Genomic DNA, 27,234 nt, shown 5'->3' with positions numbered 1-27,234 from the left:
CCCATCATTGAGGTGGCTACCCCTGGCTCTGCTTCCTCTTTGATTGGTCATACTATCATTGGCTCTATCATTTGGGCCTAAATTATGTTCATTTTTAGGTACAATTCCCATAATCACTTCTTGGATCAAATGCCCTTGGTATTTGGTCTGTTCAATCTCCTTCAGAGTCATCATAATAAAATCATTGTTATAATAATTTGTAAAGAGATGGATCGGTAGTTTTGCTAATCCCTTTTCCTTGATCTTTAAAATATACACTATCTTCAAGGGTGTCAATTGCCTTGGTTTGGCATGGGTAGTCTATATCAAATATGTGACATTGTTGGCTTCCCAACAATAGACTCCAAGTCTAGGGTTGTCAGTGGGTATGCACTTCAAAGGTTTGGTATCTATCAAATCATGTCCTTCTAATTCTAGCACAGGAGGTCCTTCTTTCACCACGTTTTTAGGAATTAGAGTATATACCTCCAATCCCCATTTGTCTACTGAATAAGGATCATATATCTTGAGGTACTGCACCCCATTTTGGTCCACATAGAAGTTGTCATGTTTGTTTGCCCTAACCTCCTCTTCAAACTCGATGGTATGGTCATCTATCCTTATGACAAACTCCTCATTTGGATCCAAGTAAATCTGAGCTTTGTACTTGTTTGTTTTGGAGAAGGTCAAGATATGCTTGATCTTGAGAGAGGTCACACTTCCTGATTGAGTTGAAAAACAAGACATCTCGGAGCTTGAGTTAGAATAAGTGTCTAACACCTCTTCCGCAATAGTTTATAATGGTCTCCCTTGGTTTACACTCTCTTTTGTGGACTCTCTACTCCTATTCTCTCCTAAGGTACCCAAGTTTCCCAAAACTCAACCAGATCTTAATTTCATATATGGGCTCATACAACTTAATTGAACAGATACTTCAAACCTGGAAATTTGCCTTTGGTTTCAGAAACAATGATTCTGCTCCTTTTTCGCAAAGTCATAATTCCCTGCACACCAGCACTTCAACAATTGTCAATTTGAAGTCATAAAACATCTAGCAATTCATTCCTCCAAGCACTAGAAACACCCAATATGCCCCAGCTGTGAAATTTTGCTTAGGCTATCTTAGGCACGCCTAAGATGGTTGTACCTATTTGTGGAGGTAAATTCAACTTTTATCACTTGGATGGGGGCCCCCATAGCTTGACAAAGATAACCCTGGTCCCAACTTCACAAAATAACCCTCCTAATGAGAAATTTATATTCCGCACGCCTAAGATAAATCTTCTCTATTTCAGCATATTTTTTCCCAATATGACTTGTGTAGGTTTCTATATGTGATTTCAAGCTTGTCCAATGAGTTTCACAAAGTTTGAAAAATTTACCAGTGTTTTGTCACCCTTTTTGGTTCCGTTGTAAAGGTTTCCAGCTTTCTTGGTGTTTTTTTATCCTTGCACAGCTCCAAACTTAGTCAAACTTGCTCAAGACCTTTATGTGGTCTAATGAAACCCTATGAGTTAAAAATTTGGTAAAATCTAGGTGGAATTCTATCCTTAATGCGCGTAAGATTAAAAAAATTTCCAGAATTGACATTTTTCAATTTTTATTTTTCATATTGATATTCTCACAAGTTTTAGGATTTATCCACACCCTGGTTTCGAGTTTTAGCCAAAATTGACTTTTCCTTTGTTAGTTTTCTTTGAAGTTGGCAGTTTTTTTCTAGATTTGGGCTTGACCATGCCTTTCAGTGACCCAAATGTTTCCAAATTCTAAGCGAATAGTCTAATCAAGTTGGTCTACCACCTTGCAAGTTGAATTTGTCAGTTTCATTCCCAAAAAACCTCTGTTTATCTTAGTCGTACCTAAGATAGAATTGACAAATTTTTTAGTTTTCTTCAATGCAGCTTTGATTAGATGAAATCTTGATGGTCTTTTACTTACCCTACTCCTAGTGAACATGAAAAAGAAGTGCTAAATATAGAAAATTCAACTTTTATTCTCAAATCTCTACTTTCTACTTAAGTGATACCCTTACCGACCACTGGCCAGTCTCAAGGAACCTTCACCTAATCCATCCTAATCTAATGCTCTTGAGGTCCTTACCATGTATCCCTACTCTCAAGCACCTCTCAGTAGTGTGATAAAGTCAAAAAATGTTGTACTCTAGCCAAACTAGAGAAAGTAATGGAATTTCAAGTGAATGCTTTGGGTTTTTCTCTAGTCTAGGTTGCCTCGTCCCCGGTAACGGTGCCAAAATGTTGGCCTACTGCCAAGCATCACCATATCGATGCTAGAAAAGTAAGAACCACGGACATAAAATGTCAATCCGTGGGATGTAGCTGACCCGACTAGTGCACGGAGGCTACAAGAGATAGCTAATCTCTCAGAAAACCCAAGTCCAATGTGCTCTTGCCTAAACCAGTCTCAGATATGTGTCAAACATCAAATTTTACTTTTCTTACCACAAGCTTCACGCGATGATTGCTACGATGCTCTAAATGCAATGAAACTTACTACCTAAAATGTGTAGAGTATCCTCAGCATTCCCATGTACTCAAAATTCATTTTTGAGACCTGGAAAAAATCACGCCTAAGATAAAGAGCCTTATTTGGATAGGTCAGTTTTAGCCTTGAAGCACTCTATAGCTTCCTTAGGATGTGCATTATCTATCCCTATTGTCAAAAATCAGTTTAGATGTGTGTAGTGTGTGTATGGAGTGAAAATGGCTTGTAGACGGGCATGCCTAAAAACACAACTTCGTCGAAAGAAACATACATAGAAAGAGAGATCTTTCACCTGCGAGTGTGTTGGTATGCTCAGATTCACAATGCGACACGAGCAATCAGAAGAAACACAGTACTCAGCTAGCGTACGCTCACTTTCATTATCCAAAAACTTACATTCAAAGTTACAATAATTGTCTTTTATACCTAGCTAATTGGATGCAATGATAAGGCTTAGAAATTGCACATAATTACAAATTTGGAAGCCCTTGGTCCCTTTACCCCTTTGATAATGAATAATAATACAACGGCTTTGGATTTTTATGGGATTTCTCATTAATATATGAAGTTGTGATACAATCAATGAGGGTAAAAATAAGAATGGTCTCCTTTTGTTAGCTGATCACCTAACACCTACCATGCTATTTGACCAACATTTTCACTTCTCCACAAAGAGGCCACCCTGCTACACATGCCTGAACCATGCCACGGCATCATCCTTTACAATTGCACTAAAGACCAGGCTACCAATACCCATCGACCATGCATCATACGTGCTTAATACCATAAAACACACAAAATATACCAAAGGCATCAATTACCTAGGATCTTTAAAAGTCCTCACCAAAAATGCTTATCATGGAGTTGATGATGGCACCAGCAGGACAATTTGCCACCAACCTTAGAACAGAACTTGTGGCTAGCGACGGATTTGAAAAATGAAGAGAGAGAAGAGGAGGAAAAAGATGAAGAGGATCCACCTCCATTGCTTCAAAGGTCAAAATGAAAACAACCACAAACTGCTTTAGTAGAGAATGAGGAAGAGAGTGATGAAGGGACTATGCAAGACCCTACAAATAAAGAGTCTGAAGAAAGAAAGCCCGATCCAAAGCTGAAAGAAGAATAGAAGAAAATAGATAAAGGCAAAGGAAAAATAGAAGAAAGACCCTCAAAGAGAGCTCACTGGCCGACACGAGTCATTATTGAAGAACCATCACAAAGAGCAGCCAGGCTAGAGCATGAAAAAGAAGCCTTTGAGAGGAAATGAGGTCTGCAAGGGGATTTTGAAGAATTATAGCAATCAAACTCTCGCACTAAACTTTGGACCAAGAACCCACTTTACGGCAAAGATCCCCTTGCTGTAGAGCTCGAAAAGATTTATCAAGAAGAAGAAATGGCAAGAGATCAAGTGGAAGTCCAAACCTCTGACTTGCCTGCAACACAATCAGAGGATGCACCTCCATCACTTGCCACTACCCAAGCCTCTACTCCACCTCCCATGGAAGAGGTTAAAGCTGAAGAGGCTACCCAAGTAGAAATTATTGAGGAAGAAAAAGAAGAGAAAATGCCATCAATTGCAGGTACCAATGCACCCAAAATTTATGAAGATGCACGTATGGATGAGCCAAAGATCAGGAGAAGGAGGATGCCCAATCGGACCCTACCTCTCAAGAAGACACTCCCATAGAGGAAACCAAGAAAGTACCTGTGTGTGACACACCTGTTGGTGAGGAGCAAAGAGAGCTAGAAAGGGAGGAGACTCGGCAAGGTGCACTAGAGAAAGAGCAGTAGGAAGCGACAGATATCTCACAATTGTCAGCATCTCAGCCACTCAACCTACAAGACATCAAAGAATACACCTAGTTTTCTCATCATATTTATAAAAAAAAATTAAAGACAACAGTCTATGTCAAGGAGGATAAAGTCAAGCACGAATGAGGCTACCAACAAACACCTCACTACACGGCTAGAGGTAGCGAACACTTTTGCAGAAGAATACAGATCCCTACATAAGCAATCCCAAGAGAAGATGGCTAGGATGAAAGATGCCAATATCCAATAGTTGGAGGATTAAAAGGCCATGATAGAGCTTGTGGAACAATTGACAACTTCAAGTGAATCTCAAGAGAAAATGTTGCAAGAGGCCCAAGCCACCATTCTAGATACGAATGCCCATGCTCAGTGGCTACAGACTCAACTCGAGGTTGCTAATCTTCAAGCTACCCAAGCCAAAGCCAAATTGAAAAACCAGAATGAGCTCTTAGATAAGCTAAAATCTAATCCATAAGTGCTTACATTGTAAGGCTCCAACCTAGCCTACCAAGCAGTAGAAATGAGGACTAAAGACCTGGAAATAGAGTTGAAGCTAGAGCAAATTTAATAGAGAGAGTTGTCTCTCTCATTCATGACTAAAGAAGAGCAGTAGAAGAAGCACGTTCCCACTGACCAAGTATGAAATTCTCAAAGTAAAGGAGAGATTGGTGAAAGAACAAGTTGTGCACAATGTCGATCCACACTCATCTTGGCGGATGTACTGGCTTAAAAGACATCCAAGGTACCTAATCGTCTACACTTATGCACCACTTGAAATTAGAAAGGATCCTACCTTTTGCTCAGTGCCAAGAGTGAGAAGTTGGGGCAGCCACCAATTACTCTTAAAGAAACATACAACATGGTTGAACTACCTGCGGCTTAGTCCTCCCAAAGGCAGAGCTACAAAGGACTACATGATCCAAACCCTCTTTGATTCAATTGAGATCTTCAAAAAAATACCAGATTTGGCAGGTATAATGTTCATAAATATTGCCAAGGTCCTTCTAACCTGCATCCAAACCTTTCACCAAGCAAAGCAGACTGACATGCCATGGATGGCCTTTCTCCAGGGAAATCAAGGGCTCTGCTACAATTTGTCAAATCAGCCATCCGATGAAATACTTCATGGATTATATGCTAGAGTGATGTTCTTACCCTCCTACTACATGCAGACATTTGAGGAGGCATTCTGCACAGAGTTCTTCACTTTTAGATCCAAGATCTTCAGACATGTGGTGGAAAACCTTCATGCTAGGTTTGTGGACTACACGGCAATGGAACTTAATACTCCAATTGACTTGTAGTTCCTCGTTGAAGGAGATAAGAAACTATGGATAAAATATTATGATGCTCTCAAAGTCAGACTCTATCAAGCAATCCTAGGTTGTTGAGAGTTAGAACTTTTTGCTCATTTTTTAACCTTGAACCTTTGGCTAATGTATAAAAGTCAATTTTTTGTAAAACCTAGGGGGGGCTTTTTGGATAATACGTGTTACGACTAACTTAAAGAGCACTGTGTACTCTCCTTCTTCTTTCTCAATCTCATAACTCCCCTCGTGAAGTGTTCGTTTAAAGTGTCGATTGCTTCATTGCGTTCACAGGTGAAAGCTCTTCACAACATTGTGCTTTTCTTGCAATATGACTGTTTTTGTTGTTGCTCACCTACTCCTTAATCTGCTCATAACTCTAGATTTTTTACATGACAAAATTTCCTTTTATGCATTGGAGGGGTGTAGTGGCTTCATTACTAAGCTCTAGGGTGTATTTGGGGTTGAAAATGATTAGGTCAAATCTCCCTTGTAGATAATAAGCACAATTTTGGCAAGTGATCAAAAGGGGGATTAAAGGGTTCAAGCATGTGTCTTTAGATACTCTTAACCCATCCTATAAGTTTCGTCTCAATTAGACTCCATTTGCTGGGTGAGCTAATGAGATTTGTATGCGGTGTCGTAGATAGCATTTGTTGCTTGACATGCAGTTGATTGTAGCTTTGAATTAGATAGGGATTGAGTGTTTTTTTGAGAGATTGAAGACATATTTAAGCCTCCATGCACTATTTAAGTCAACTCCATCCCACGGTATGACATGTATGTAGGGGTGGTTCTCACTGTCACTACAATAAGATAGCGAGGCTTGGCATTTTGGGAGCCCCACAATGTCTTATGTTATTGCATGCAAAACCTCCTCACTATTGCAACTTGTGAGATGAAAGAGGAGGACATGGAAGCACAGATCCTTTTTTGGTAGTGCATGAATAAAGTTATGGAGGGGCATGGATGTGAGAGAGTGGATTTGCATGGATTCATGGTCGACGAAGGTCAAGCCAACTGGAATGCAAATCGCCTTGTGTTCATTGGTGGGAAAGACAACGTTCTAGAACATCAAGAGGGATCTTGCCTTTTTCATTGGAAGCAAGGCATGGTGTCACACACAAAAAAGTACGTTGTTTCTTCATCAACCAACTCACAAGGACATGTGCAAAAAGTGGCGTTTAGCCTCCTCTAGAGAGGCAGCGGCAACAAAGTGTCATCTCCTTCAACAATGGTGGTGCAATGGTCATTACATAGATAAAAACATCCCCACAATGAACTCTTGTTTGAGTTGGTGGGAGGTGCATATTGCACATTGGGGGAGCATCATTAGCTGTAGAGAGAAGTAGTGATGGGGCAAACACTCCAAGAACCAACTTGGCTGAGAGTTAGCATGGAAGCTGGTTTGTAGGCAAGGGACTCAAAAAACAAATCTCATCGTATGATGCATGTACTTTAGATATGGCAAATGCAATACAAAAAAGCATGAAGAAAATTTCTTACTCTCAAGGTAAACATATTGGAAAGGGTCCTTCATTAGAGAGACTCAAGGAGAGAGTTTCCTCTAGTCCAGCACAAGTGATAAGAGTAGTAAATGATTCTACATCAGGAACACCCATCTATAAGGCTCGCACACCTCTTGAAGGAGACAAAGAAACCATTTACCAAAAGAGAGTACCATCGATTGTGATGGATGTTGAGGATGAATCCACACACAGACCAGCGTACAATGCAAAAACATGTGACTGCACATCACGTGGAATATCTAAGAAGATCATTTTTTGAGAGGATTCAAGGACAGCATATGGGAATGAGAATTCTAAAGACAAGGCAAAGGTTTGTGTTTTGGAACAAAAGGTCAATGAATCTATGTGGGCAATTAGAATAACTCCTCTCTATAGCCGAGTAACATGTAGTGACACCCCTAGTGGTGGAAAAAGATGTGGAAAAAAATAGTGGCATGTAGTAAAGGGACTCCAGCACCATCTTTGAGGGATATAGAAAAACTCCAAATGGGCTACTCAAGAAATGGTTTTGGTTCTGTCCCAACCATGTTATTCATTTTTATGTGGTGGATCGTAACGTAGATCCAAGGCCAGGTCCTCCACCAACAAATTGGTCTATTGATCTAGGAACAAATCTTACAGATGAAGAATTTGAGATATTGCTTGAAGGAGGATTTCAAGTGGAGACATTTGGAAAAGAAAAAATCGGTGCAACAACAATGCGGACTCCTCCTAGGGGTGGAGGTCATTCCTCTACCACTTCATCAAATGCAAGTAGCAGTGGTTCAATACTAAGAAATGGCATAAGAGTCAAATCGTGTACTTCCATTTTAGAAGAGGCAGCAAAGAAAGTTGGTTTGGCTCTTTGTTTCAAGGCTAGGGTGATTGAAGAGAAATCCATCGTAGACAATGGACATGAAGTCTTCAAGGTGGAGTCTCACGCAGGAGACGGACATGTGGGGGTGGATGAGGTGCACATCAAGGATGAGCCCTAGTGCACATGCCCCAATTTCATCGACAGGGAGGCCTTGTACTTCATTTTCTTGAGAGTGTTTGGATTGAACCAAAATGAAAACATGTTCATACATCAGCCTCTGCTAGGCAAAGTAGATGTTTACAATTCTCTTAGCCATGAATGCACATATCCAAACTAAGATTAAATCTCATGATTTGATAAATTTGTGACACCTTTTTTTCATGCATTGACTCTGGTGAAGTTGTTTTGGATTGTCTTCGTATTGGACCACTGGCGAAGATGTTTTTGATTATCTTGCTATAAATAAAAAAAATTGTCTCTTCACTTGATGTAAAATGATTTAGGTGTATACTTGTCCCTACATGTGTGTCTGTGTGTGTGTGTGTGTGTGTGTGTGTGTGTGTGTGTGTGTGTGTGTGTGTGTGTGAGAGAGAGAGAGAGAGAGAGAGAGTGAGAGAGCTTGTTCAAAACAAGAAGCTTTGCCAAGGACAGGGGGAGAGAGAGACCTTTATTGACCATGGAATCACAATCTGTGATTGAGTTGTGTTAAGTATTTAAAAGAGTGTGTATGTGTTTGCTGATTTAAGTGTGTTTTTGTCCTTGATATATGTGTTTTCACCAAGGAAATAATTCTATGTGAGAGAAAGCAATTTGAAAAAAGAAAAGGAGGGAGGTGAGATTTTTGAATTATGGATGTTTGATCGAGAGAGAGAGAGAGAGAGAGAGAGAGAGAGAGAGAGAGAGAGAGAGAGAGAGAGAGAGAGAGAGAGAGAGAGAGAGAGAGAGAGAGAGAGAGAACGAGGCCGAGGGTGGATCTGGACAGAAAAAAGGAGTGGATCCTTGACTATGAAGGGTTGAGAGAGGGTTGAGAGAGTAAAAGGATCGATTTGGAATCTACTCGCCGGATTCCAAAAAAGCACTCGCCAAAATTATTCCCCATGCATTATACAAGCTTTACATGAGAAAGTAATGCAAGAATTTCATGCTTCTCTTTACGGAGGACATCGTGGAATTGTAGCTACCACTCATGCCATAAAGAAATATTTGTATTATCCATCAAGAGAAAATGACATTTGTGAATATGTTACACAATGCATGATGTGCCCAACAGTGAAATATGATAGAGGCAAGTTTCCAAGTTTACTATTATCATTATCAATACTTGAGGCTCCATGGGAGAGTATAACCAAGGATTTTATCTTTGGTTAACATGAGTCTCTTCATGGAAACAATGGTCAGATTTTATACCTATCAAGAAGACTGTCAAACCTCATCATATGGCTACTATTTTGATCTCTCATATCTTCAAGTACCATGGCTTGACAAAGTCAATTGTCTTTCATAAACTATCATCCAAGTTTCTTCTTGAAGGAGTATTTGAACATAAGTACATGGTTATACTTTTCCTCTGCTTACCACCAACAAACGAATGGGCAGAGTGAAATTGTTAATTCTAGAAAAGTATGTCAATGAAGTGAACTAAAAAAATAAGTGGGAGAAGTACCTACCACTTGTAGAATATGCATATAACAACATCATGCATACTTTTAATGGAAAGTCTCCATTCAAGATTGTTGAGAAGATCTAAGGTTTCTCCTAACTTGAGAACAAATAACAAGATCTTTCATGTTGATGATTATATACCTGATTTGCAAAGCGCATTTCAAAAACTTAAAGATATCATAAGCTACTCTCAGCATAAACAGAAGCTAGCTAAAAGATAAGCACCATCGTGCTCTCACCCTCAATGATGGTGACTAGGTTTTTCTCAAGTTTTCAAAGGCTCAAGAGCAGCACAGAAAAATTAAGAATTATCAAGGTGAGAGAATTGAACATCAAAAATTATGTACAAAGCTAGCCCGTCATTATCAAGGACCATTTCAAATTCAAGAAAAGATTAATTATATGGCTTATATTGGAAGATACATAACACTTTTCATGTTAGCATATTAAAGCCATATAAAGGAGATCTTCCTTCAAAGCCAATTCACAAAAATCATTGCAAATTTTACGAGATAGATGAAATACTCACCCGAAAGTCATTTAGCAACAAGACGATAACCTTCTTTGCAACAGTAAAGTTTTATGTAAGTATGTAGTCAAGTTGAAGAATTATACTTGTAATGATGCAAAATGGATAATGGAACCTCGACTCAAATATTCTCTTTCTTTGACAGAAGATTGTGACCATAAACACAAGTTAACACATAGGGCATTGATGTAAAAACATGTTTAATGAATTCAAATATTTGTCCAAATGTGCCCTTTATTTCTTTCTTGTCTTTGTTTTATACAATTAGATTGATATTCGTACATTGTTTTACATTCTTGTGGCAATCCTTTACTTCTCAAGCACAAAATAGTTTCGCATGTGATTGTGGAATGGTATATGGCTATTACTTCAAATAACACTCTTATGTGGCAGCTATGTTTTCTCAAGCGCCAAGGTATGTGACCCGGACTCATTTTAAATCCCAAATAATAAGAATCCGGGGAGATCCTCCCATAACTCACTCTCTCTCTCTCTCTCTCTCTCTCTCTCTCTCTCTCTCTCTCTCTCTCTCTCTCTCTCTCTCTCTCTCTCTCTCTCTCTCTCTCTCTCTCTCTCTCATGCTTGGTAGTGATAGCAAATGATGCAATAGCTCGTTTCTTGGGAGGTTTGCTTCACGTGCAAGCAGCCAACTTGGGATTAAGGCTCACTATTCACTTAAAACTCCAAAGTATGGTGGTGCACGCCCACCCCAGGAATGCCCCCATACATGGGTTTTGAAGAGCTTTTCAAGATTTCAAAAGCCTCTGAGAATTTTGGGGGTGCAAAGATTGTTGATCTCGGCTAGCACATTTTTGCTGCATAATTGGTTGAATATTCGAGCTCTTTTGGAGCTTTTTAAAGGTATTCTTTATCCTTGGAAATAGTTCTACTGAAGGATCTTTTTCACATCAAAGTTCTTCCATAGATATGGGTAAATCTTCTTCAAGTGTATGGCAAGGAAGTGCTTTGTGATGGCTCTCCGAATCCATAATTGACTTCAAAAGCAAAGTCAACATGTTCTTTGAAGTTTTTATCGAGCAAAAAGCAAACTCCAACGTTCATAATCAGCATGGACAACTTATTTTACTTTGATGGCATTGATCTAGCAAGGCTAATTGTTTTCCATGTGCGACTGCTCATCGGAGGTTACTCTTTAGCTTCACCTAGATTTTTTTGAAACAAGGAATTCATCTTTGGGCATAGATACTACCGCATGCTCATCTCCACCCAAATTGTCTGGCATTACTCCCCCCTAAGAGAAGTGTTTTCATCCTTGAAAACAAAAGTGGTGATGTCTTTGTAAGGATACTATTTTTTTCCACAATGGCACCCCTCACGGGTCTAGTTGTGCCTTTGATCGATACATGGTTCCTCTAGCATATCCTCTAGCAATAAATACCTCCATATCTAAATAAGTGGCAATACTGATATTGAGTTGTTTCTTCCCCGACAAACATTCCTCCAAAATGGCTGGTAAACTTGGATCACAATTACTCCCAATATTGTTGAGTAATCTTTATAATGGATACAGATTATAAACAACCAACTTGGTTAACTTTAGAGATTAATGATGAATTGAATAAACTTTACAAAGTTTAGTCAACTTATCTACAAGCACCCATAGTGAGCCATCGCCTCGTATGGTGGTTGGTAGATCCACAATAAATCTCATAGGGCTACTACACTTGTCGTGCAAAATGCTTCATAAGTTATCAATTCCATGAATTTGCATGTCGTTTCAAACTTGCATTTGCTAAATACTATGGACACACCTAGTGTGTATGCATTTAGCAAAAACTAATCCGATCTTGCATTTTCATGACTGTAGTTTCCAATGCTTATGGAGGATGTTACGCTCCTAGCACACAGGGAAGAGAAGGGAAAATAGTTCCATAAAAAGAAACAGAATACTTCCCGTTGCAATAACTTGAAAGCCTTACTAACACATTTGGACCATAATAGAATGTGAACATGAATCACATCTAGGTACAAAAATGAAACGTTTTCATTAATAGATCATAGCCTTCATATATGTGTGTGAACAACCATTTGTTAATGTTGTTCAATGGTACTTGTAGCGTTAGCAAGTCTTGCTTAGTATCCAACGATTTCTAGCCACTAAGATTGTTCCTGATATTGCTTGCTCAAAATAGTCTAACAAACAGATTGATGAGCACCAAGGAACTCTTTCATGACACATAATCGGAGAAATAGGCACCAATGTGAGTCCCAGAGACTCATATTCTCCACATGTGAAACATCTCTCATACAATGATGTCTAAAAATATGACACCCATCAAGTACAAGATGTATTTGTGTGTGGAGGTAATTGTAAACACTCAGCGACATGAATGAGAGGGACCCTCATAAACTTCACTCCACACTGGCTAAACCAAACTCCATGAGTTTCTAGACCATGTTGCACACCTTCTGACTAGCAACATGTGCCAAACAAAATCCTGCCACGAAGGCCTATAACTATTTCAATAAGGAGTGAACCCATCATAATGAACAGCTAAGAGAGAAAGTAATAGGTTTCAAAAATGCTACCTAATACACTACTTGCCCAAAATCCTTTGCTCATACATGACCTTGTCATGTGTCTCAATAGTTAAGTGGATGAAAGCATTGGGGCATATGCATCCCACCGGAGGTCAAGTGAAATTTTCACATTGATGTCGTTAGGTGTTGTCTTGGCAATCCAACCCCCTTGGTTAGATTTTGCAAATCTAAACCCCTTGGTTAGATGCAAAGAAACTTCTTAAATTATTAGTTAATTATGCACAGAAGTAGAATCCCATCCTTGGTTTTTTTATACAACCTTCCATATAGCCAACAACCGATACATAGCCAATTGCTCAATCAGTCATGATGTGATTGGAAGTGGGATCTGTGAATCTTCTTGAGCTATGGTCATCATCAACCCCTTGTGGAGGTTCTCCTAAAGTGATCCTCAAAAGGTGATCTATTCGTTGATGTGTGGAGCCCTTTTTTACTACTACTATAAAATCAAACTCTTGTAGCATGATAAACCATCTCACAATCCTGCCAGTATTGCATGGCTTGTTGACCAGATAGAGTAGGGCTTGGTGTAGTCTATCGTGTCACCAATAGTGATTGTTAGCAACTTGGTCAGTTGAACTTATCTACTACTCCTTGGTAGATTGAGAACTTTTTTCCTTGAAAGTACAATTGTGAAGAGGCCAATCAGTAACCCTCAACACTTATAGAGTGTAAAATGATAAGCCCTTAGCTACAATGACGGCCTCAACAAGCCGATACCATAAAGTTCCTTGCACAATTTGTACAAGCATGATACATCACAATTTGACATTGCTATACATCAAATGTGAGCTTTTATCCTCTTATTGCCAATGCCCCAAACATGTATGCCACTGCCCTTGATCCCAAGTCAATGAGCAAAACCTTGGTATGAGGTAGAAGCTTTGCTTCTCATTATTTCTTTCAAAAGAACTTTGCTTTCTAAAGCAAAAGATATTGTCCAAAATAAAGGTTAAAATAGAAGAAAACAAGAAAAACTTGAAATTGTCTAACCTTCTCGCCCCTTTCTAGCCAGTTGGCTTGAAATCAAAAATAAAAGCTCACTTGAGAGTGAAGTCTGGTTTGATGTTGTTCTTCTTGCTTGAATTTGGCTCATAGCCATGTATTCTAAGAGATTGAGAGTCTTTGTATATATTGTGGAAGCCCCATGTCTTGATCCCTACCCTGGCAAAGCCCTCCCAAGTTTGTATGCTTATAGCATATCTCAAACATTGGAAGCTACTCTGTGAGAGTCCGAAAATAGGAACCCCAGGTCCAAAAGAGCTCTTATGAATCTTCTAAAAAGCCATCCCAAGAGCGTTGTTCAGAATCTTGCCAACCCTTGGTCTTATCCCCCTTCTCGATCTTGGATCCCTTCTGGACCGATTCAAGAGGAAATTTTGTTGCCTACTTTGGATTTAGCTTGTAAGTGTTGATGGCAATGTGCTTTCTTTTATTTCTTTTTGCAATTTTGCAAGCTTTACATGTTTTGGATCATCTTGCACCCACTACACACACACACACACACACACACACACACACGTGTGTGTGTGTGTGTGTGTGTGTGTGTGTGTGTGTGTGTGTGTGTGTGTGTGTGTGTGTGTGTGTGTGTGTGTGTGTGTGTGTGTGTGTGTTGGGGGGGGGAGCCATGCTCCTTGAAAACCTTGCTTTTCAATTGATTTTCATGGTTTTCAACTTCTTGGAGGCACAAGCTTCAAAGGTTTTGAAATCATTAATACTTTATTTTGTGTGCATAAGCCTTGCTCATGAGTAGCCTCATATGGAGCCTTGCCCTTTTCGTCCAAACATGATCACATGTCTTTAAGCAGAGGTAAAGGAACATAATCAAGCCTTGTTATCTTTGTCAAGCTCGTGTTATACCTCTACAAAACAAACAAAAGGTAAAGTTAAAAAGAAATAGACCTACTTACCCGTAACCTTGTTGACCAATTGGGGTTGTCACCCTTCCCTATTCAATGCATGTAAATAGCTTGCATAAATATTCCTTGCTTTCTCTTCAATGGTCTAGGCTTGCTCGTAGCTAGAGGCACCATACCAGAGGTTAACTTGATTACATACACAGTCATGACTGCAAAAAAAAATTATCCCTCAAAAACCTCTTCATGACCCCTATGTCCATAGCTGATCACTTTTTGAACCATGGTTGTCAGCCTTGGTTGTCAAAGTCACAAAGGCTTGGTACTACCCGTGTGCCACACAATCCCCAAATCTTCAAAATTTCTATTTTTTGAAACTTAGAATCTTGGAAAAATTTAGGTTGGCCTCTGCAATGGCCTTGGGTGTGAACCCAACCAAGTTGTGTAAGCTACACTGGTAGCACTGGCTAGGAAAGAGAGGATGAGGAGTAGCAATGGCACCCTTCGATGCATACACTGCAGCTACGTAATCTACCCTATTCGCCCTTGTGCTCCCAACAAGCCCACCCATGCCCAATTTTGTGTCAATTTTCATGAGCGAGTGTGTGTGCAAGCGATTGTTCCCACGATGACCTTCACTGTTTGATTTGGCAAGGGCAGCATCCCACCATCACCTCAACCCTGCCATAGAACCTTCAGCGAGAGAGAGAGAGAGAGAGAGAGAGAGAGAGAGAGAGAGAGAGAGAGAGAGAGAGAGAGAGAGAGAGAGAGCAAAGCCACGGCCTCTTTCCTACTCCCCACTTCCCAGAGCTCTAATACCAGGGACAGGGCTTAGAGATTATCGGATGCTCATCTCCACCCAATTGTCCTATAGATATGCCCTTAGCCCTAGCTATATATAAACCCTTTACAAAATGTGGGTCATGGCCCTTGGCCTGACATTACCCCAACACTCCACATGCAAATGCATGAATACATCATGGGCATAATAAGAGAAAATTTATAGTAGTTCCATCTTATGCGTCTAAGAAGCACAAGGGGGCCATCTGTCTAGTGAAGAGTTTGAGAAAGCAAAGAAGAAAAGGCTATGTTTTAACTGTGTAGGGAGTGGACATGGCAAAAAGTATTGGCTCAAGAGGAAATCTTGCAACCCAAGGTAAAGAGAAAGCGATGCACATGGTGCAGTTGTTGCCTCTTGATTCCTCTTCTTGCTTTTCCAATGTGGAAGCACACATCTAAGTGGTGCACGTGTGTTGTATTATGGCATCAATATATGGCAATTGACCTTTGGTCCACATGAGCTGGTGCACATGCATGGGTTTACCAAGGTCACAAGGTGACAATCTTGGGCGAAGATGGTGCTTCACGCAATTTCATTAACTATAAGTTAGTGGCACGGTTCAATTTGTCCCAAACTCCTAGTTCCCACCACTACAAGGTAGCTATGATTAACGGCCATGATCTCGAAGTGTGGGATAAACAAGGAAAGGATGTACCGCTGAATATTCAAGGGTATCATACATCCTAGAATTTCCAAATCATGAACTCTCTTCTCTTTACAGAGCTTTGAAGTGAGTTCTTGGAGTCTTTAAAAGGAAAATATGATCATGATGAAACATACTCCAAAGTGTGGAGCCATGTGAAAACGAGGGATCCTTCTCACTCCAATGATGGAAATGTGTCTTTTCCTCCACACCCAGTTTTCCTCTTTCAAGTGATGAGTTGCATAGATGGAATATTTTTCCATAGATGATGGGTACCTATTCCACAAGGGGAGAGTTTGTGCATTGACACACATAGACATCGGCACCAAATTCTTTATGAATATCATGGCAGTCTTAGTGCAGGGCACCCAGACATAAAGAAAACTTATGTACTCGTACGACAATAGTTTGGCCAAGTTTATATGGGTATGTTCAAGACCATGTCTTGCATTGCCAAAAATGTCAAGTTCATAAAGCAAAGTGCCTAAAAGTAGAAGGTCTCTTGCATCTGTTGAAGATTTCCAATGGTAAATGGGAAAGTATTTCTATGGATGTTATTGTGGGTTTACCAACCAATGTACAATGTCATGACTCGGTATGGGTGGTGGTTGACTAATTTTTGCAAATTTATTCCACACAAATCCACAATTAAAACTCCAGAGCTAGCTAAGTTATTTGTTGCCAATCTGTATAGACTGTACAGGTTGCCCAGCAATATTGTGATTGATCGTGATCCCAAGTCTAACAATCATTTTTGGAGGGCTGTGTTTAAACGATTGATCGTGATCCCAAGTCTAACAATCATTTTTGGAGGGCTGTGTTTAAACGATTGGGTACACAACTCGACATTAGTGCTGCAAATCATCCAAATTTGGATGGTCAAATTGAACGTGTTAATCAGGTGTTAGAGGATATACTAAGAGCATACATTAGCACAAAGCAATCTCATTGGGAAGATTATCTCCCTATTCTAGAGTATGCGCACAATAGTGCAAAGAATGTGACAAATGGTTTTAGTCCTTGCATACTTATGTATGGTTTTCAACCTAGATCACCAATTATGACAGGGTTGGCATCTGAGAAACTTTAGGAGGTCAAGGATTTTCTCCAAGATCACATGGATGTGTTAAAACTTGCTCGTCAAAATGTCCATAAGCACAAGATAGATACAAAAAGTATGTTGATGAGAAACGTTGACAAGTAACCTTCATGGAGGGGGAAGAGATAGTTTTGTGTGTGTCAGAACATTCAAAAAAATATCATTGACCATCAAATTTTTGCTAAGATAATCAAGTTGGAGATAGGGCTTACAAACTCTCTTTACCTACACACTATCGTATTCATCCGGTTTTTGAAGTAAGTCGTTTACGTAATGCTTGCATAGGGACAACAATGTCATTGACCATCAGATTTTGGTTAAGATACTCAATCCATTTGGAGACAGGGCTTACAAACTCTCTTTACATGCGCACTCTCGTATTCATGTTGCTTTGTGATGGGCAGATCACTCATGCACAACTTTGCAAAGAGGAGTCGACCCAAAAAGTGAAGGGGCCAAAAGTAGGGGATCTAGCTTGGCAATTAAGGCATCTACTAAAAATAGTAGATACCACACATTTTTGGGACCCCATCTCCTCTTCTGGGTGTGTGCATACGCCCACGTGCAAAGGCTACTCGGGCACATGGTGTGTGCTTAGACACATCACAAAGCTCTCTTTGAGCTCCATCTTCCTCTCTACTTTGTTCTTACTCTTACTTACAATGTAATCTATCAAGACACGCGCCAAAGGAGAGGGATTCTCTGAATCTTGAAAGATTCTCGTTTAAGTCGTATAAGCATGATTAGTTACTTATCTTTTGATTTTTATCTCTCATCCTCTTTGTAGGACTACTGGATTTGCATAAGCAAATGCCTTTGAGAGGGAGGCCAATAATAAAGATGCATAAATTGACAAAAAAGAGCTACTAATTACCCATTTGTGAAGTTCTAAGTCTTTGTATCAATACTTTAGTGATTCGCACGCGCATAATTGGAATCTTCCTATTCATAATGGGAAGTCATTTTGAGGGGGGGTCGGCCTCATGAAATCCAACCCTCTAAGTTATGTCAGTGTCAATTTTTTGAATGTATTTATCATCATTTGAACTGATTGATTATTTGTTACCATATTGATTAGTTGCACATTACAATTTCATTACATTTATGATCATCATTTGAATGGCTTTATCATCATTTGATCTAATTAATTAGTGAAATAGTTACCATATTAATCGGTTGCACATTACAGTTTCATTACATTTATGCTCATTGTTTGAATGTCTTTATCATCATTTGAACTGATTAATTAGTGAAATAGTTACCATATTAATCAGTGGCACATTACAATTTCATTACATTTATGGACGATATGCTAGACATTCCTAAGCACTTTAGCTTTCAATACCTCTATTCTATTCTTTGTTTTTCACGTTTCAATCATGCAATATCTATGAAAAATGTCTAAATGGATGAAAGGACTAAAGTGATGTACTTGAAGTGTTATGGCTTATACAAATTGGCAAGCCTGTATTTCCGATCAATGAAATAATCGAGCAAGTCCCTTCATACATTCTTTATTACTAAAAGCAAATTGTAGAAGTACAAGAGGGCTTTCCATTGCTGCAAACTAACCCACAACCAAACTCAAATCCCATGATGACTAATCCCATGGAACCGAACTTAGAGCCAATTTCAATCATGGAACAAAAAAATGCCCCCGGCTTGCCGCAAGTGTCGGCGAAACCATTCCACATCGGTGCTTGTGACAAGCCGAGGGCACCTAGCATATGTTGTTCTAGCACTTTCCACCTCTATTATCCACTTTAAATACATTTCCATCTATAGTCTTTGGAATTCTTCAAAGCTCACTTTTTTAACCTATCAAACATGACTCTCAAGTGCATACCACGTAGTGTTCTATAGTGGTTTGTACCATTAGCGTGGGGCTCTAGCATTCACTCTCCTATAGGTAGCCATTTATCGAAGTGTAAAATGGTGTCTCATAGTAATAAGTGATCAACCCCAACCAAGGGCCTAAACAGTGTTTATTAAAAGCCAGGGTTTAGTGTATTTTAACTGATTTGCCTTTTAAAAACCAAGAAATTTACACAAGTTTTAGTGTAATTACCGGCAAAAGCTTCAAATTTTGACCTAAAATTTGGGAGATTTCTAAGTTTGCCCTTATTTTCACTGGTTAAGAAAAATGTATTTTTCTAGCCCTACGTCGTCTAAGCATAATGAGCAAAACATAATCAATTAATAGTTGAGAGTACCTAACATTCGAGAGCTTTGTGGACAAGCTAGATTGATGAAGTTTATAAATTATATGATTTCTTGAGCTTGAAGACCAAAGTAATCTGGCCGAATTCACAACACGTGGAGGCGGTGCATATCTTAAAGACGATCTATCCTAATGGCTCGAACTCACACACTCCTGAAATATGATTAATGCCGGACTCCCACAACAACTTGGGCAATCATATGAGTTGCTACACAAGTGTAGTCGTGCAAATTAAAAAACTTGCATGTCTTCTCACATAATTCAAGACTACACCTGCTTGATGCATGGTGCCATGACCCCTTGGCTTTACGCGCTCCCTCCTTGTCCGCCCCCCACCTCACCCAATACTACTTGTCTACATCAATTGGCCTTCTCCTTCACACTTAATGGTGCTGAGCCGCTAGTATCCCGTTCGATTCTTTAAGTTTTTTATTTAAAATTATTGGCCCCTCATTTGATGCTTTCAGTTCTTTATTAAAATCATTGGCCTCTCCTTACGTAATGGGTCTACATTAAAAAAACACACATTTATTCAGCAAAGCAATTGTATTCCGCAAAGAAACAAAAGTCAAGTGAACTAACACCTTCGAGGAATCAATTGCCATTGGCAAGTTCAGGGGATATTGCGTTGATGTTGCTATTTCCACCTCCTTTTCACTTAGAGTTTATAGTTACTCTTCTCTATAATCTGAGAACAAATCTAAATCTCTCTCTCTCTCTCCCTCTCTCTCTCTCTCTCTCTCTCTCTCTCTCTCTCTCTCTCTCTCTCTCTCTCTCTCTCTCTCTCTCTCTCGGAAAAACCAGTACAACAGAGCCTCGTTGTCACCAAAAAAAAATTACAATTCCAAAATTTATTAAACTATCTCATTCTTAATGTTGTCATCATTAGGACAGTGTAGCACCTACTCATCCTCCTGACTACGAAGCCTGGCAGAACCATTGGTAACTCCAATCTTGAGCTGAGCGGCTTGCTCCACAATTGATTCCCGCTTCAAAGTGGAAACATTGTGAGCAATCTCAGCACAAAACTTCCTGTTGTGCATCATAAGAAGGTCCAGTTCAGCAGAATTGTGCACCAAAAACTTCGTGAAACGATTGGGTAGCACATGCCTTGTCTTCTTGTTTGAGCCATGCCCAATGTTAGGCATCAAAATGCACCGTTTGAATTTCCTCCTAACACGTGAATCAATACCCTTTGGTCTGCGCCAGCTTGGCTTGACACAGATCTTGCAATCACTCTAAGCCCAGTTGAACTTCTTCACATGCTTCTTCACAATCCTGGTTTTGACGAGGTGGATCACCATGGATGTCACTCTTGCCTCCCACCTCTCACACCTATGCCAGGTCTCTCTCTCTCTCTCTCTCTCTCTCTCTCTCTCTCTCTCTCTCTCTCTCTCTCTCTCTCTCTCTCTCTCTCTCTCTCTCTCTCTCTCTCTCTCTCTCTCTGCCTTCAAAGCCACCTAGGCATCCCCCTCTCACCATGCTCGGCCTCCCCCTTTCCCCTCCCCTTGTCAGCGCGCTCCCTCTACATGTGCTCCTCCCCCCCTTCTCACGATGCTTCACCTCCCTCCCCACCACACCTTCTGCTCACCTTCAGCAGAGCACAGAGAGAGAGAGAGAGAGAGAGAGAGAGAGAGAGAGAGAGAGAGAGATGGTTCTGTGGTTTTCAGTAGTAAGCCTTCATTTTGGTGAGAGATGAGGCTCAAAGAACCGGTATGCTGCTACAACCATTCCGCGCCGGCATGGACTGTTTGTTGCAGTAGCAAACCAATGCGGGTAGGGTCACCAAAATACTCCTTTAAGAATTTCAAAAGTTCCCAAAGTACCCCCGATATTTTGTCCTAAATTCCCAAAATGCCCTTCAAATTTTCCTAAATTCCCAAAATACGCCCGGTCTTGAGATTAAATTTTTCCAAAGATAAAAATATTTGTAGCTCTTCATAAGAAGACTGATTGTCTATCAATACAATATGCTAAAACTAGAATGTGAGTTGGTTATGTAGGCTCCGCAGACGAATTGCTTCATTATTTTTTGAACATAATTACCCTTTTTGTGAGGTACTTTGTGACAAATTACATGCTAAGCACTGATCTCAATTGTCAAAAAGGAATAAAGATTAAAAAATCTTAAAGATTGGGAATTTCTAAAATTTGAGGGGTATTTTGAGAATTTCCACAAATTAGAGGGGTACTTTGGTAATTTTCCCTTGAAACAAATAGCATTTGTCAAAATGAGTTGGATTCCAAGCTTTTGTGAATGATTTATTTTTTGTTGTCGTTTGTCTCACTCACACATAAATTGCTGCGTTTTTCCCATTTGTTGCTTCCTGCCCATAGAATCACGCCCACACAAGCCGGCTCTTGCTAAATATCAGACTCTCAAGGATATGGGACCCTTGAAAGCCTGCCATGTAGCAGGGGGGACAACCTCCTTAGTAGATTAACCAGTAAGGAGTTCGTTCCACCAAATCTGTTTGAACATAGGCTACAAATGAGCACGAACTCAGTTCAACATAGCTCAGGATCCGAACTAGGACGGGCTACAAATGAGCACGAACTCTATTCAACACAAATCAAGATTCGAACCAACACTCTCGATTCATTCCAACATGGTATACCCCATAACGCTAATGACACTCTCGATTCATTCCAACATGGTATACCCCATAACGCTAATGACGTTCGCTTACAGTCCGATATTTATCCTAAGTCACATACGACAATACTGTGACAGATTGGAGGGACATTGGATTGTAGCCATAGACTTCATGTAGAAGAAACAGTTCTAATGTACCTTTGTTCCTGTGATGATTGCTCTTGTTTACGTATTGCTGCAAAAGATCTAACAGGCTTTGGAAGTTGTAAATCACCATTCTCTGAGCTAGGACTCATGTAGAAGAAACAGTTCTAATGTACCTTTGTTCCTGTGATGATTGCTCTTGTTTACCTATTGCTGCAAAAGATCTGACAGGCTTTGGAAGTTGTAAATCACCATTCTCTGAGCTAGGACTAAAAGATTCTTTCAATCTTGCCTGGATATCCTAGGATTAGATGATTCTCTAGTTGTGCCATGGCCTTGGGTGTTTTTAACAATGAGAGCACTCACATTATAGAAGCTTTTAAGGAATTGTTACTTCATGACTTTATCTCTACATCCAACAGGCAAATGCACTTGAGACTTGGGCCTTTCTTGTGTAGAAGAGCTTGCATTTGGCTCTGGTCGTATCGTTTTTGTCTATTGATCTCACAATAGACTCGTTAGGCAAGAAATTGTCTCAAGGAAAGTGGTTCCAAAAACAAAATGATCAAATAAAGCATCAATTTGGAGGTCCTGCAAGGCACCTCTTCAAGATTTATTTTATCCTTAAATTTGCAATTAGGAGGGCTAAGAGAATTAAGAGGCAGCTTAGAAGCCAATCTTGCACAAGCTACCAATGAACTTAAGCGAGACGAGAAGTTTTGACTTGAACTTTTGATAATTAGTAAAATGGAGGTTGCCAAATCTTTTACAACCTATTTTTGAGAGGAGGTATGCCACATGCAATTGAATTGTATATGTTTCAAGTATGAAGAGATTGCATGTGCCTCGGGTATTCAATTTTCATATTGATTCTAAAATCTCATTTTTTGCCGATTGAGTGATAGATTTGTGTAGTGAAAGTAATGTGCATGGCATAATTTTTTCCTTTCACCATTGTTGCTATTGTATCAATTTGCTCGAATTTGTCTTCTCTTGGTTTTTTTTGCTCACTGATTAGAAACCCCCAAGCGGGATTTGCAATGCTATCATGTTTTAGTTTCCTACACAGGTCAAAGTTGTTTCCACAACATAGGATGATGATCTAACCAATATGATAGATGCATGCGCTACAAATATGGACTTTGCGGATGACGAATGAGAAAACTCAAAATCCATTCCCTCAAAAGCTGGATATGTTCTCTATAGAACAAGGTTATGTGTCACTTTGGCTCTGCAAGAAAAAGTAATGCAAACATCATAAGTTCACATTTTGCATAACATTTGGTTATACACCAAAGGGTTTGATATGAGGTAAAATCTAATGAAGCGAAGCAAACATGCTTGCAACTCTTCCCTATGTCAACACATCAAATGGATATACCTTCATAAGTTCATAATAGTATGAACTCACGAATTATAAGAGGGAATAATGTGCTTATAAAACTATAAAAGCAAGAGACACAAGAAAAGAAAAGAAAAAGAAAAAACAAAAACAAAAACAAACTAACAAACTAAAACAACACATCAAATGGAAACCAAAGGTATCATATCAAGTACAGTGGCTTGCTTACAATTGATAGGCCCTCATAAAGATAATTAGCACTTCATTCTGGAAGGGGTTGTTTGAAATGTAGGTACCTCTACCCTCAAACGATGGGCAATGAGAAATTGTAAAGTCCTTAGGGTTAGATCCAATAAAAGTAGACTAACATAACCAGTGAGAGAAATATGAACCATTAGTGGACCATGCATACAATAATATCATCAAAAGGATATCAAAAGTCCCTCCTATTGGATATCTTTGTTCGGCATATGAATATGCATGTGACGTGCAGTGCTTTCACAAAGATTGAAGACGCTGTAAAACTTGTGCAGCAAAAGCAAAAGGATGATATCGATAAACATAGATGGGGTGTAGGGCTCAAAGAGAATGCTTGGGTGCTTGTTGAGTTCCCAAAGGCCTGCTTAAGGGATACCATGGACAAAAATTGGTAAGGAGAGCTCATAGGTCATCAAAGGTATTCCCAACACCTACAGAACTACAGGTTCTCTCTCTCTCTCTCTCTCTCTCTCTCTCTCTCTCCCTCTCTTTCTCTCTCAAATCCAAGAACAAGAAAGTCCGGTAGTCATGGCTAGAAAAAAATATAATCGAAAGGCTTGGAGCCAAAGGGACGTTCTATACAAAAACAAGACCCGAGTGATAATAGCAGTATTAAATAGCTAATGCAAAACAAAAAACACACAAGACTCATCAATAGTGACAACACTAAGGAGACACTTTCCTGCAAATATAACATTAAGATCAAGACAAGCTCAGCCTAACCAACCAATTTTTTTTATCTTCAGCTTTCTGCCCCTCGTTTTTCCTTCCCTATTTACAGTAACTCCAGTTCATCGCTCATATACAATAATGTCAATTGAAGTTTCCGCCCCTCATGCCTCTTGTGGGACTACAGTTGTATATTTAGAACACTTTTAACACAAATACAAGGGTGAATCAGCTCTAAGAGAAACTTCAAAAAAAAGTCTTTTACACTTTATCGAGGCATGTATCTTTCTCAGCAAATCAATGAGAAAGATCCGATGCATATACATAGCTGCCGAGAAGTAATAGCTGAAAGGACACTGCTCTGCTCTGAAACATATTGAACCTCTCAATCAATGGTCATAAAGACCTGAATTATCTCATTTGAAGGCTCTTCTCTTGAACTTTCAAGTCATAAACCCCCATCTCTGCAGGTCAAGGCATGGAGCCGCTCTGCTAGGGAATTGCCTCCCATGCCAAACAAAGACCATTCAATACTTGGAAATAGTATCTTCAGTGGGAACAAGGGAAAATTAAGAGCACATCAATTTGACTTACAAAAAGGGGCAAGAGCCAAAAATAATCCACACAAAAATCAGAAACCTTCTGTATGCACAACCTGAATTTTACTTTTACCAATTTTCGAGATGTGTAAGTAGCTTCAGCTAAAGGAAACTAGCAAAAGTTGCCAACGAAGAATCCCTTAGGAAGACTGGCTTCAAAAATAACTTTGTAGTTCTCTTTTGATTTCAGTAAAGCCATACCTCTGCCACACCAATTTTGCTCTTTAAGGTGAAAAGAGCCAAGCGAGATGAAATTAAGAGCCACAATATACTCCACCTGTATCTGAAAATAATCATCCAAGGCTTCTCAAAAAGTATCCAATGAATCCTTGGAGCTTCTCCCAAAGAGGATAGAGTAATGGATGAACACTGGTTAAATTATTCCTGCATAATGAGGTTTCGGCAAAGACTTTCCCTTGCCTCATTCGCTTCATAACTATACGCATCCTCCAGATGGTCCAGATCATCTGAATCATGCTGAGTAATAGCATCAGCCTCAGGGAAATGAATTCCATCCACCCCACCTGCATCAATACACATGTTGTGCAATATGCAGCAAGCATGTATCAATTTTGGCACCCGCTCAAGATTTGGCTGTTTCATTGTACTTTGCAAAATCCTCCACGTTCCCTTGAGCCTTCCAAACGCACGGGCAACGTCAACCCTCGTGAAATGTAATTTGTCATTGAACATCACTCTTGCAGGTACTCTGATAAGTTCCCTTTGTGAATATGGTGTCATCAACCATGGCAGTAACGGATACTCCGAATCACCTACAACATACTCTCCTATAAAGGAGTCGCCAACTTGTAAAGGCAGCCCAGTCAATCTCTGCCCATTGCAGCACTTGATATAGAAGGATGACTCCTGTAAACATTTTGCATTACTCAAAGAGCCTGGATAGCCAACACACACATCTAGAAACTTTAGGTCTGTATCCACAACTGCCTGAAGCATCATACTGAATGAATGTGAGCTGTTCATCCAGACATCTGCAGGCTCTCCAGACGGCAGCTCCATGAGCACATGAGTCGCATCAATGGCACCACAGCAGTTGGGGAGCCTATGTTTCTCAAAGAAACCATCCTTGACCCGGGCTAAGCCCTCTGCTGTCATGGGCCATTGCAAAAAACCCGATGCATGTTGACGCACGGACGAGATGAATTTGTGGACTACTTTCACAACTGTAGAGAGGCCACATCCAAGGAGTTGGGAAATGCACTTGAGGGTATAACCTGTTGCTAAGCGCATGACAGCAATGGCAACCTGGCGTTCAACTGAAAAAATCCGACCTTCGACACACCGTAGAGACATTGGTATCTCACCCTGCTGCATATCATCTTTGCATAATCCACAGATATTGGTTAAGAAGCCAACAGGGAGCCGAAACACATCTATGTAGTCTGGATCATCTTCCCTAGCGAAGCCAACATGGTGATTCCACCAATGCACAGTGCGCGGCTTCATGTAAGAGTCAGGGCGAGGATTTGTGAGCATCGCATGATAGGGATTAGAGTGAGCCCCAACCTCTTCTTCATCCGGAGGGTCTTCGACTGCCTGATCCTGAGACATGTCATACTCTGGCGATGCATGCATGAAGGCATCATCTTCCTCGTCTTCTTCTTCATCATCAGGGTCATATCCATCGATGGAGAAGCCAAACGGATTCACAGAGGCAGTGTCCTGGAGAAGAAGGTTCCAGAAACGAATGCAGGATTGAGCACAGTGTGCTGCCGCATAAAGCGAGGGTCCAATAGAGCTTCGTTCCAGTGCATTGTCATCCACGCTGCCACGATCCGTAGCCATGGATAGAGCTCAACGCTCCAACCTGCGAGCCATACCTCTCCTCCCACACGCAGGCACGCACGCCTTCCCAAATGCCACCGCTACAACCCTGTTTCACTCTGTTGCCCAAACTTCATGATATAAGCGACAGCTTGGGTTGAGTCTTTAGGGTTTATAAATGCACTGAAAATACATGTCAGTAAGATTTGGTAAAAGCTGTTGCCCCAGTCAAGGGATCGACGGCTGAAAACTAATCAGCCGTTGATCTATTCCAATGGAAAAAAAATAATAGGGTTCCTTGCGTCGCGGCGGCCCACTTAACCCACGACCTCCCCCTCCACAGTAACCATCTGAGCTGCCCCGCGTCGACACTCCCCTATGTGTATAGAAACCAACCCCCCCCCCCCCCCCCCCCCCCCCCCCTTGCAGCGGAGATCCGACGGCCCAAATCACACGCGTCGCCGATAAACCGCCCCTCCCGTCCATCCCTTCACTCTCCCCCC

The 27,234-nt window shown here is 40.3% G+C and overlaps 1 protein-coding gene and 1 pseudogene across 1 annotated transcript; both read right to left on the bottom strand.

Moving 5' to 3' along the window:
- Nucleotides 1-20,240: 20,240 nt before the first annotated feature.
- Nucleotides 20,241-20,599, bottom strand: LOC147445139 (large ribosomal subunit protein eL32z pseudogene; annotated as a pseudogene).
- Nucleotides 20,600-24,491: 3,892 nt separating this feature from the next.
- LOC147445138 (protein ANTAGONIST OF LIKE HETEROCHROMATIN PROTEIN 1-like) lies at nucleotides 24,492-26,888 on the bottom strand. The gene has a single exon (XM_086527604.1). The coding sequence runs from the start codon at nucleotides 26,750-26,752 to the stop codon at nucleotides 25,325-25,327; it is 1,428 nt and encodes a 475-aa protein (XP_086383730.1). The 5' UTR covers nucleotides 26,753-26,888; the 3' UTR covers nucleotides 24,492-25,324.
- Nucleotides 26,889-27,234: the final 346 nt, after the last annotated feature.

The sequence above is a fragment of the Adiantum capillus-veneris genome, chromosome 13 (assembly GCF_014529385.1).
Source record: "Adiantum capillus-veneris isolate H3 chromosome 13, ASM1452938v2, whole genome shotgun sequence".
Taxonomy (NCBI): Eukaryota; Viridiplantae; Streptophyta; class Polypodiopsida; order Polypodiales; family Pteridaceae; genus Adiantum; species Adiantum capillus-veneris.
This window is presented reverse-complemented; position numbering and strand designations above follow the sequence as displayed.

What these genes read in the sequence shown, in the direction of transcription:
- LOC147445138 (XM_086527604.1), bottom strand. Translation starts at nt 26,752, where the DNA reads ATGGCTACGGATCGTGGCAGCGTGGATGACAATGCACTGGAACGAAGC.